This window comes from Salmo salar, chromosome ssa23 (assembly GCF_905237065.1).
Source record: "Salmo salar chromosome ssa23, Ssal_v3.1, whole genome shotgun sequence".
Classification (NCBI taxonomy): Eukaryota; Metazoa; Chordata; class Actinopteri; order Salmoniformes; family Salmonidae; genus Salmo; species Salmo salar.
Window position 1 is genome coordinate 44,859,976 of NC_059464.1, and position 12,604 is coordinate 44,872,579.

Sequence of the window (12,604 nt, forward strand, 5' to 3'; positions counted from 1 at the left end):
TTATGAAAGTCATTTATTTCCCTTGTCCCCAGGGCTTGCTCCAAGACCGTGAGGGAGGGTCCTCCCAGCTGATGCTGGATACCCAGTATCGTTTCCAAGTCACCTTCCCCTTCACCCCGTCCTCTCAGGCCCTGGAGCTACTGCAGATACCATCCAGCCTCAGACTGGACTTCCTCACCAGGATCTAACCTCTAACCCCTGACCCCTTTACCCCGTCCTCTCAGGCCCTGGAGCTACTGCAGATACCATCCAGCCTCAGACTGGGCTTCCTCACCAGGATCTAACCTCTAACCCCTGACCCCTTCACCCCGTCCTCTCAGGCCCTGGAGCTACTGCAGATACCATCCAGCCTCAGACTGGGCTTCCTCACCAGGATCTAACCTCTAACCCCTGACCCCTTCACCCCGTCCTCTCAGGCCCTGGAGCTACTGCAGATACCATCCAGCCTCAGACTGGGCTTCCTCACCAGGATCTAACCTCTAACCCCTGACCCCTTCACCCCGTCCTCTCAGGCCCTGGAGCTACTGCAGATACCATCCAGCCTCAGACTGGGCTTCCTCACCAGGATCTAACCTCTAACCCCTGACCCCTTCACCCCGTCCTCTCAGGCCCTGGAGCTACTGCAGATACCATCCAGCCTCAGACTGGGCTTCCTCACCAGGATCTAACCTCTAACCCCTGACCCCTTCACCCCGTCCTCTCAGGCCCTGGAGCTACTGCAGATACCATCCAGCCTCAGACTGGGCTTCCTCACCAGGATCTAACCTCTAACCCCTGACCCCTTCACCCCGTCCTCTCAGGCCCTGGAGCTACTGCAGATACCATCCAGCCTCAGACTGGACTTCCTCACCAGGATCTAACCTCTAACCCCTGACCCCTTCACCCCGTCCTCTCAGGCCCTGGAGCTACTGCAGATACCATCCAGCCTCAGACTGGGCTTCCTCACCAGGATCTAACCTCTAACCCCTGATCTCTGACCCCTTCACCCCGTCCTCTCAGGCCCTGGAGCTACTGCAGATACCATCCAGCCTCAGACTGATCTAACCTCTAACCCCTGACTAGAGAAGCGGTCCAGTAACCTAAAGGTGTCTGTTTTTTAATCCCAGTGATGACAGGGGAAAAGCTGCCAGGAGTGAAGTTGCCACTTTCTTCTAGAGTCTCAGGTGGCTCCGACTGCCATTGTGTCCTTGAGCAAGGCACTCCTAACCAATCAATCAATCAATCAAATTTATTTATAAAGCCCTTTTTACATCAGCCGATGTCACAAAGTGCTGTACAGAAACCCAGCCTAAAACCCCAAACAGCAAGCAATGCAGATGTAGAAGCACGTTGGCTCCAGGGACGCTCTGCTCTAAAACCAACCTTTTACAATCATCACAGTAATTATGGATCCAAATAACCAAAGATCATTTTAAAAGAATGAGTGTTTTGATGTATACTTGTTATACAGTTTGATAGAAATATTAAGATGACTCCTGACGAATGTCCGATGTACAGTAAAAATGCAGATGCTGTTGCAGAGTGATTGTCTAATGCTTGGTGGTATAAGGAGAAACATTACTTCTCAGGTCAGATGAGATGACACATGTGAACTGTGTTGTTTTCATTTTTATATTGTCTGTGTAAATTGAGAATGTTTCAACTCAATGTTATTGAGTACCATGCACTGTAAATAAAATATGGCTTGTCTCTTGTTTTGAAGATACATTTTTTTTTGGGGGGGGGGTATTATGCCACATATAAGAATTTAATATTTAAATTATAAAAACATGTGCCTAAAATTAATTATACAACAAAATATTGTATTAGTTGATAATGTTTCTATTTGTAAGCATTTATTTTACACAACTGCAAATTTATATACAGGAGCACTTTAGACCTGCAAATGATACAGTAGGACCAGTGTTAGTCCAAACCTCTTTTTGATACAGTAAGGACCAGGGTTAGTCCAAACCTCTTTTTGATACAGTAGGACCAGTGTTAGTCCAAACCTCTTTTTGATACAGTAAGGACCAGGGTTAGTCCAAACCTCTTTTTGATACAGTAGGACCAGTGTTAGTCCAAACCTCTTTTTAATACAGTAAGGACCAGGGTTAGTCCAAACCTCTCTTTTTGATACAGTAGGACCAGGGTTAGTCCAAACCTCTTTTTGATACAGTAGGACCAGGGTTAGTCCAAACCTCTCTTTATTTTTTTACTTCATTCACAACATTAGTGGTCATGGCTGTTTAATAAATGTATTGTAGCTATTCGCGCAGTGGAGGATCTAGCACCACTGCTAGTGGCAGCTTCCCTACTAGAGGCAGCTTCCCTACTAGAGGCAGCTTCCCTACTAGAGGCAGTTTCCCTACTAGAGGCAGCTTCCCTACTAGAGACAGCTTCCCTACTAGAGGCAGTTTCCCTACTAGAGGCAGCTTCCCTACAAGAGGCAGCTTCCCTACTAGAGGCAGTTTCCCTACTAGAGGCAGCTTCCCTACTAGAGACAGTTTCCCTACTAGAGGCAGCTTCCCTACTAGAGGCAGCTTCCCTACTAGAGGCAGTTTCCCTATTAGAGGCAGCTTCCCTACTAGAGCCAGCTTCCCTACTAGAGGCAGTTTCCCTACTAGAGCCAGCTTCCCTACTAGAAAACTGGGAGATCATCTTTTATCTGACGTCATGACAGCTGAATCAGCTGCGAGCCTTCAGTTTGCAAAGAGCCTTTTTGCTGCCCCGACGCTGCTCTGACAACGGGAATATATGAGATTTTCCATAAACCCTGAAATGGCTACACAGGAGGTACAACCGAATGAGACTCTCACTAACCTAAAAGCAGAATCGGATACGTTGAAAACGAAGCTGGAGGACGAAAGAGCGAAACTGCACGATGTCGAACGTGAGTGGTGCTGAAAATGAGAGGAGAAGCGAAGGGAGAAGGGAAGGGAGAAGGGAAGGCCCCGCGAATTAAAACATAGTCTGCCTTCCAAATAGGATTGCATGACACATGTAAACACGACCATAATATTAGAATAGATATATAATAGATATATATTGTGAATTTGTCATATTGCTATTATTAGGCCACAGTGCATTGAATCGGTAATTTGAAGAAAATGTATTATTTTTGCATAAATTGTAAATGGTTTATTTGTAGCCACTTGCTCGTCCATGTTTTATTATTTTAACTTGTCGGATTTGTTCAGGTGACAAAATGCATAGAATGGCTATGTGTCTATTTCCATCTGCAATTAGACATATAGCCTAGGCTGTGGTTGAAATTTCTCCTTGTATTTTCCATTTTGCCATTGACGCTCAAAAGCACCGTTTTAATATAGACTAGCCCAGATGGTGGTTTGTAGCATTATTCATATTCATCCTTGATTTATGCTTGGCTGGTCGATCTGGTTGAGATCAGAGAGATTAATGGAACATCTCTAACCGTTTACTCCGCGTTCATCCCCAACACGGATCAGATGGATTATTGCTAGAACACATTAAGACAGCGCGTGTGCTATGATAACCACAGGCAAACGTCGGATTTTCGTCCCTATAACAACAGTACACTAACGTTAGCAAATGCTAGTCCCCTATAATTTACAACTCTAGATGAGTTAGATTGATCCCTACAACATTTGATTGATCCCAACAACAGTGCCCTAATGTCTGATATTGGTCCAGAACTAACCACTTTAACGTTGGATCTTGGTCCCTAATACAGTACACTAACTTAGGATATTGGTCCCTACTACAGCACACTAACGTAGGATCTTGGTCCCTACTCCCTACAACAGCACACTAACGTAGGATCTTGGTCCCTACTCCCTACAACAGCACACTAACGTAGGATCTTGGTCCCTACAACAGCACACTAACTTAGGATCTTGGTCCCTACAACAGTACACTAACATAGGATCTTGGTCCCTACAACAGTACACTAACATAGGATCTTGGTCCCTACAACAGTACACTAACATAGGATCTTGGTCCCTACAACAGTACACTAACATAGGATCTTGGTCCCTACTACAGTACACTAACCTAGGATCTTGGTCCCTACTACAGTACACTAACCTAGGATCTTGGTCCCTACTCCCTACTACAGCACACTAACTTAGGATCTTGGTCCCTACTACAGCACACTAACTAAGGATCTTGGTCCCTACTCCCTACTACAGCACACTAACTAAGGATCTTGGTCCCTTCAACAGTACACTAATCTAGGATCTTGGTCCCTACAACAGTACACTAACCTAGGTTCTTGGTCCCTACAACAGTACACTAACTTAGGATCTTGGTCCCTACAACAGTACACTAACCTAGGATCATGGTCCCTACTCCCTACAACAGCACACTAACTTAGGATTTTGGTCCCTTCAACAGTACACTAACCTAGGATCTTGGTCCCTACAACAGTACACTAACCTAGGATCTTGGTCCCTACTACAGCACACTAACTTAGAATCTTGGTCCCTACTACAGCACACTAACTTAGGATCTTGGTCCCTACAACAGTACACTAACCTAGGATCTTGGTCCCTACTACAGCACACTAACTTAGGATCTTGGTCCCTACTACAGCACACTAACTTAGGATCTTGGTCCCTACAACAGTACACTAACCTAGGATCTTGGTCCCTACTACAGTACACTAACCTAGGTTATTGGTCCCTACTACAGTACACTAACCTAGGATCTTGGTCCCTACTCCCTACTACAGCACACTAACTTAGAATCTTGGTCCCTACTACAGCACACTAACTTAGGATCTTGGTCCCTACTACAGTACACTAACCTAGGATCTTGGTCCCTACTCCCTACTACAGCACACTAACTTAGGATCTTGGTCCCTACTACAGTACACCAGGTGGCAGAGAAGGTGGATGGACTGGGACAGTTTATCATGAAGACCCGGCGTACTCTGAAGGGACATGGAAACAAAGTTCTCTGCATGGACTGGTGTAAGGACAAGAGGAGGATCGTCAGCTCATCACAGGTGAGTGTTGGATTAATGTAACATTTTCTGAAGTCCTAAACAGATGCGCTCATGTAGTCGTCACTCCAGGCAGTCACTGTCCATGGTCCTGAAATGGATTGTAAGCTTGTCATCGGGGAATTTGAGGTTTGGTAAGGTCCTAAACAGATGCATTCATGCCAGTCGCCACCCTTGATATACTGACGGTCCATGACGTAGATTTTTTTTTTGGGGGGGGTTTGTTTCAACTAATATGCACTGCTTTCAGTGGTTATCAAATGAATGCCATATTTTGTTGGAAATGTAGAGAATCTTACGCTTGTGTGCTACTTCTAATGTTTTTCCGGTCTATCTTATTTTCAGGATGGGAAAGTGATTGTATGGGATGCCTTCACCACTAACAAGGTAGGGAATCTTTCTTCTCCCTCCAGAGAGGCTATAGAGTTGACAACTGGTTGGAGAAATAGTAAGACTTCTGTAGTTCTTTGAGCTGATATTTTTAGTGTACATTCCAAATGGTGCCCTATTCTCTACATAGTGCACTACTTTTTGACTAGTGCCCTATTGACCCTAGTCAAAACTAGTGGACTATATTTGTATTTATTTGACCTTTGAATCCCATTGAAACCAAGGTCTATTTTGCGACGGAGCGCTGCATCTCACAATTACACAACAAACACAGTCCCGGAAGCACATTGGTTATAGGTTGCCGTCTGGGCCGCAGACATTGGTTTTCATAGCAAGTTTTATTTTTTTGCCTTTCCTTTGAAGCATGCAAACATTGGGAATAAGAAGAGACAATATTTCCTTGGCAGATTTTGAATTCTGTTGTTATTGTTGTTGTTGTGGTTGCATATTTCTATAAGCAGGAAGTTTCCCCACTGAGTTTGATGATGTCATGGTGTTGAGTCTCCCTCGTGCATTTGGGATGGATTTTACATTGCAGTTGTGCAGAATCACTGATCAAATCACCTTGCATCCAAAATAACTATTATGTGATCAAGATCAGAGATTCGGCGCCTCGTCGCCTTGCTGAATACTTATGCCCTCAAACATGCCGATTGTTTTCTAGGAGCACGCAGTGACCATGATGTTATATTGCTGATTGTACCTTTATAATGTGGTGTTTTCTAGGAGCACGCAGTGACCATGGTGTTATATTGCTGATTGTACCTTTATAATGTGGTGTTTTCTAGGAGCACGCAGTGACCATGCCGTGCACCTGGGTGATGGCCTGTGCCTACGCCCCCTCTGGATGTGCAGTAGCCTGTGGGTAAGTCTCTGTACTCCTGGATGTGCAGTAGCCTGTGGGTAAGTCTCTGTACTCCTGGATGTGCTGTAGCCTGTGAGTAAGACCCTGTACTCCTGGATGTGCAGTAGCCTGTGGGTAAGTCTCTGTACTCCTGGATGTGCAGTAGCCTGTGAGTAAGTCCCTGTACTCCTGGATGTGCAGTAGCCTGTGGGTAAGTCTCTGTACTCCTGGATGTGCAGTAGCCTGTGAGTAAGTCCCTGTACTCCTGGATGTGCAGTAGCCTGTGGGTAAGTCTCTGTACTCCTGGATGTGCTGTAGCCTGTGAGTAAGTCCCTGTACTCCTGGATGTGCTGTAGCCTGTGAGTAAGTCCCTGTACTCCTGGATGTGCTGTAGCCGTGAGTAAGTCCCTGTACTCCTGGATGTGCAGTAGCCTGTGGATAAGTCCCTGTACTCCTGGATGTGCAGTAGCCTGTGGATAAGTCCCTGTACTCCTGGATGTGCTGTAGCCGTGAGTAAGTCCCTGTACTCCTGGATGTGCAGTAGCCTGTGGATAAGTCCCTGTACTCCTGGATGTGCAGTAGCCTGTGGGTAAGTCCCTCTACTCCTGGATGTGCAGTAGCCTGTGGGTAAGTCCCTGTACTCCTGGATTTGCAGTAGCCTGTGGGTAAGTCCCTGTACTCCTGGATGTGCAGTAGCCTGTGAGTAAGTCCCTGTACTCCACCCAGACGCTCCATTTCTCCACTGTGCCACTGTGCTTCTGCTTGCCCTTTGGGGTCTATGCCCGGTTACTGTAAAACACAACTGTTGACGTTAAAAACGTTGTAAATAAAATGTCATTGATGGATTGATTGGATTTCAGTGGTCTGGACAACAAGTGCTCTGTGTACCCTCTGTCCTTGGACAAGAATGAGAACCTGGCAGCGAAGAAGAAGTCTGTCGCCATGCACACCAACTACTTATCTGCCTGTAGCTTCACCAACTCAGACATGCAGGTTAGACGAGACACCTCTTCATCTTCTACCTTCGTCTGATGTAATGATTATTTGTCGTACATTTGTATATTTTGTTATAGTCTTTATCAAGGTTTCTGTATTTGTTCCTTTCTATAACTCATTGAATTACTTGATTACTGCTTAAATCAGTTGACTTTCCTATGGCAGATGAGTTATGGGAAATCACAGCCTGTCATACTGTACTGTACCTGGAAAGAACTTCCATGCTTGTTTAATAATTCACAACAGTCAAATGTTCCCCATTGGATATAGTTAGTCACATGCTTTAGCCTCGGCCAAGACTCTTCTATTTATGGGTCCGTGTCAGAGAATTCTGAATCTGAATAATGACTTCACTCTGACCCAACTATTGGTAGTAGTGTGGTTGTAGTTTCTCTGGGAGCCGTTTTCCTTGACATATTCAATATAGAACCTGCAGTAACATTTATTTTTAGTCCTGAAATGAGACTAATATAGGTTTGTGAAACCAGTCCTGGATGTAGATTATGCTGGGAAACCAGTCCTGGATGTACATTATGCTGGGAAACCAGTACTAGATGTAGATTATGCTGGGAAACCAGTCCTAGATGTACAATATGCTGGGAAACCAGTCCTGGATGTACATTATGCTGGGAAACCAGTCCTGGATGTACATTATGCTGGGAAACCAGTCCTGGATGTTCATTATGCTGGGAAACTAGTCCTGGATGTACATTATGCTGGGAAACCAGTACTAGATGTACATTATGCTGGGAAACCAGTCCTGGATGTACATTATGCTGGGAAACCAGTCCTGGATGTACATTATGCTGGGAAACCAGTCCTGGATGTACATTATGCTGGGAAACCAGTCCTGGATGTACATTATGCTGGGAAACCAGTCCTAGATGTACATTATGCTGGGAAACCAGTCCTGGATGTACAATATGCTGGGAAACCAGTCCTGGATGTACATTATGCTGGGAAACCAGTCCTGGATGTACATTATGCTGGGAAACCAGTCCTGGATGTACATTATGGGGTGAATCCTAACCTTAAGTCTAAATTTCATTGACATTCAATGGATGACTGAGTGGCAGTTAGTATTATGTTGCGATCCCTAGATGCAGTTTGTGATGAACCCCTTGTCTTCCAGATCCTGACGTCGAGCGGAGACGGAACCTGTGCATTATGGGATGTGGAGAGTGGTCAGCTGTTACAGAGTTTCCATGGACACGCCGCTGATGTTCTATGTCTCGACCTAGCTCCTTCTGAGACTGGCAACACCTTCGTCTCTGGAGTGAGGAGACAAGTAGTAGTATTTCACTTTGTCTCACAATGAGAAATTGTGAGAAAAAAACAGCATGACTGCTCCTATAAGCCTTCTTTCTCCCTCCTCTTTTCACTTAAAAAAAATTATACAAAAAACAACATTCCTTTCATATTTTTATTTTATTCCAAAATATAGATTTTAAGTGATAAGAGGAAATAGATGAAAGGACACCATAGTGACGAAATAGTGGCGGGCTTGAGATTCCAACCCCTGCCTCTAGGGGACTGTGTGGTCCAGACTGCAGAGAAACTGTGTTACATTTTACATAATGTGGATGTTTTCAATTTTTATTTAACCTTGAAATGCCCTTGAGGTTAAACCCTCTTTTGCGAGGGCGACCTGCCAAAAAGGTCAGCATTAATGTGTGAATCCAGAATCCTTTATGTGTGTCTCATGCAGGGCTGTGACAAGAAGGCCAATGTATGGGACATGCGCTCAGGCCAGTGCATCCAGTCCTTTGAAACCCACGAATCAGACATCAACAGCGTCAGGTGAGGTCACAAGATATGACTTTATTCAAAGCGACTTATAGCACTTGTCAACACTGACAATGACATATATTCATGTTAAGTAGGAGTACTCTACCCTCCCGTTTGCATGGTTTTCTTATATTACCTGGCGTTTGTCTCCCTCCTTGGCATCAGGTACTACCCCAGTGGAGATGCATTTGCTTCAGGCTCCGATGATGCTACAGTAAGTTATCATCCATATCATTTACTGCTTGATCGCATGTTGATCACATGTTGATCGCATGTTGATCGTATGTTGATCACATGTTGCCTTTCGATGTCAAAGTTCATGAAGTCATTTCTTTGTAGAAAAAATAAAAAAGTATTTACCTCATTTGCAAAACAATAAATAAATCTAAACATTAACAAGCATTGTTTGTTTCAGTGTCGTCTCTATGACCTGAGGGCAGACAGAGAAGTGGCCATTTATTCCAAAGAGAGCATCATATTTGGTGCCTCCAGTGTTGACTTCTCTCTCAGTGGTAAGACACAATGCCCTTAGGGATCGATTCAATCCGTAGCAAATAAATCCTTTATTCTACTGGCCATATAAAACATGATTTGACTGATCAACTTCACTAATTAAACCCATAATGATTCATACTAAATTAAACTATGTTATTTGCTGTTGAATAAGAATAGCTTACTTTCACATTAACCTTCTCATCAAAAATGATGTGTTACGTTTATATTGTTGAAAGAGGACATGTTTTTTCTTCTCCAGGCCGGCTACTGTTCGGTGGCTACAACGACTACACCATCAACGTGTGGGATGTCTTGAAGGGGACGAGGGTGTCCATCCTGTTTGGACATGAGAACCGCGTCAGCACTCTGCGTCTGTCTCCTGACGGAACGGCCTTCTGCTCGGGGTCATGGGACCACACTCTCAGGGTGAGGGATAGGGGTTATCACCTGGGTTATATTCCCAAAAGGACCACACTCTCAGGGTGAGGGATAGGGGTTATCACCTGGGTTATATTCCCAAAAGGACCACACTCTCAGGGTGAGGGATAGGGGTTATCACCTGGGTTATATTCCCAAAAGGACCACACTCTCAGGGTGAGGGATAGGGGTTATCACCTGGGTTATATTCCCAAAAGGACCACACTCTCAGGGTGAGGGATAGGGGTTATCACCTGGGTTATATTCCCAAAAGGACCACACTCTCAGGGTGAGGGATAGGGGTTATCACCTGGGTTATATTCCCAAAAGGACCACACTCTCAGGGTGAGGGATAGGGGTTATCACCTGGGTTATATTCCCAAAAGGACCACACTCTCAGGGTGAGGGATAGGGGTTATCACCTGGGTTATATTCCCAAAAGGACCACACTATCAGGCTGAGGGATAGGGGTTATCACCTGGGTTATATTCCCAAAAGGACCACACTATCAGGCTGAGGGATAGGGGTTATCACCTGGGTTATATTCCCAAAAGGACCACACTATCAGGGTGAGGGATAGGGGTTATCACCTGGGTTACATTCCCAAAAGGACCACACTCTCAGGGTGAGGGATAGGGGTTATCACCTGGGTTATATTCCCAAAAGGACCACACTCTCAGGGTGAGGGATAGGGGTTATCACCTGGGTTACATTCCCAAAAGGACCACACTCTCAGGGTGAGGGATAGGGGTTATCACCTGGGTTACATTCCCAAAAGGACCACACTATCAGGGTGAGGGATAGGGGTTATCAACTGGGTTACATTCCCAAAAGGACCACACTATCAGGGTGAGGGATAGGGGTTATCACCTGGGTTATATTCCCAAAAGGACCACACTATCAGGCTGAGGGATAGGGGTTATCACCTGGGTTATATTCCCAAAAGGACCAGACTCTCAGGGTGAGGGATAGGGGTTATCACCTGGGTTATATTCCCAAAAGGACCACACTCTCAGGGTGAGGGATAGGGGTTATCACCTGGGTTATATTCCCAAAAGGACCACACTCTCAGGGTGAGGGATAGGGGTTATCACCTGGGTTATATTCCCAAAAGGACCACACTCTCAGGGTGAGGGATAGGGGTTATCACCTGGGTTATATTCCCAAAAGGACCACACTCTCAGGGTGAGGGATAGGGGTTATCACATGGGTTACATTCCCAAAAGGACCACACTATCAGGGTGAGGGATAGGGGTTATCACCTGGGTTACATTCCCAAAGGACCACACACAAAATGTTGTCATTCACAGAAAGTCACTTTGACAGCTAAATCAAAACAGAAATGGCTTTCAAAAGGGGTTTCTGAAAGACACCCACTGAAAGTTGGCAAGCAACTAATTAGGGTTTTAAAAGAGACACACACCATGAGTGCCCACAACATTTGTCTCAGATGTAAAGAAAAGCAACCCACTCCAATTTAGGACAGGGAGTAAAATGAATATGGAGCCAAACAAACGGGAAAACACAAAACTATTTTTGGCTAACTAAAGTGGAAGCGCTAATGTGAGGTGTAGCTTTACCAACATATCCTCTCTAACTGATGCACTGGGCCAGCGGGTCCTAACTACCAGCTGGGCCAGCACAGGTGAAACACATCCTGACTAACGAGGTGACTCCAATCAGTGTGCTAAAAGCTAACATGCTAACCAACCTAGAATCTGTAACACCTGCAACTGTCTTATCCTAGTTTCTTCTTAATCTTCTTCTTGTCTATCACTGATGCCCGTGCCCTCTCCATTCTATTTCCTTAGAACATCATTATTTATTACTTTTGGTCCATAATTTATATAATTGTCTATTTTTTACATTTCAGTAATTTTATATTTCTATTTTTACATTTTAGATCTGGGCATAAAGAAGAAGAAAATGACACAGAAGAGGAAGTGAATTCCGTGGTAGATAGATCGAGCCAGTTGTAAATAAGAGACAGACATGTTCCACTCTGCTTGAGTACAATCATAGATGTCATAAACTATGGTGACAAGATTTTCAATGCGAATATTCTAAAATCCGCATGAAGAAAATATACCCATTTTCCCCACCAGTGGGGTTTCCACCAAATTGATTTGTTGTGGATAAAAATTAGTGCGTGATGACGTAGTGCACACTATGTACTTTTTAGCTTAAGTTTTCATGTACTGAATAAAAAAAAAATCTACAGTTCAATGTGTTTCCATCTTATTTTCAACTCTACTGATTTGTTTTGTTACAACAACAAAAAACTGTTGCGTTAAATAGCAAATGTGTCTCCTCTGGTCATGGCACATGCGCTCCAGCCAACAGCTTGCGGATACAGTGCGGTTAGGCTAGTTTACGGGATAAGATTATTATGGATAAGAGTGAGAATATTTGAACATATCATCATGTCACCAGAATAGCATCAAGCTCATCACCGTGCACTTTCACGAGACAGTGAAGTTAATTTATTTAATCTGTAGCCTAATAAACTACCTAGCTAACGTGATGTTCCCATGATAGACACTAGATAACACCTAGCTAACATGATGTTCCCATGACAGACACGAGATAACACCTAGCTAACGTGATGTTCCCATGACAGACACTCGATAACACTTAGCTAACATGATGTTCACATGACAGACACTAGATAACACCTAGCTAACATGATGTTCACAAGACAGACACTA

At 44.4% G+C, this 12,604-nt stretch overlaps 2 protein-coding genes across 2 annotated transcripts in view; both read left to right on the forward strand.

Moving 5' to 3' along the window:
• The window catches only part of LOC106584741 (unconventional myosin-Vc), a 36,156-nt gene extending 34,462 nt beyond the window's left edge, over window positions 1-1,694 (forward strand). Inside the window, exon 40 of the mRNA XM_045706108.1 lies at window positions 33-1,694. Coding sequence (XP_045562064.1) covers window positions 33-188 — 156 coding nt within the window. The 3' untranslated portion in view covers window positions 189-1,694. The remainder of the gene's footprint in view (window positions 1-32) is intronic.
• A 957-nt stretch (window positions 1,695-2,651) lies between these two features.
• LOC106584742 (guanine nucleotide-binding protein subunit beta-5a) lies at window positions 2,652-12,116 on the forward strand. Its single transcript, XM_014170278.2, has 11 exons — window positions 2,652-2,872; window positions 4,833-4,969; window positions 5,312-5,353; window positions 6,145-6,221; window positions 7,061-7,193; window positions 8,329-8,472; window positions 8,905-8,996; window positions 9,150-9,198; window positions 9,400-9,496; window positions 9,739-9,905; window positions 11,800-12,116. The coding sequence occupies exons 1-11, from the start codon at window positions 2,737-2,739 to the stop codon at window positions 11,809-11,811; spliced, it is 1,086 nt and encodes a 361-aa protein (XP_014025753.1). The 5' UTR covers window positions 2,652-2,736; the 3' UTR covers window positions 11,812-12,116.
• The last annotated feature ends 488 nt before the right edge of the window (window positions 12,117-12,604 follow it).

Coding starts and splice junctions, on each gene's coding strand:
- LOC106584742 (XM_014170278.2), top strand. CDS start 2,737: ATGAGATTTTCCATAAACCCTGAAATGGCTACACAGGAGGTACAACCG. Junction 8,473..8,904: donor GCAACACCTTCGTCTCTGGA/GTGAGGAGACAA, acceptor TGTCTCATGCAG/GGCTGTGACAAGAAGGCCAA. Junction 8,997..9,149: donor TCAGACATCAACAGCGTCAG/GTGAGGTCACAA, acceptor CCTTGGCATCAG/GTACTACCCCAGTGGAGATG.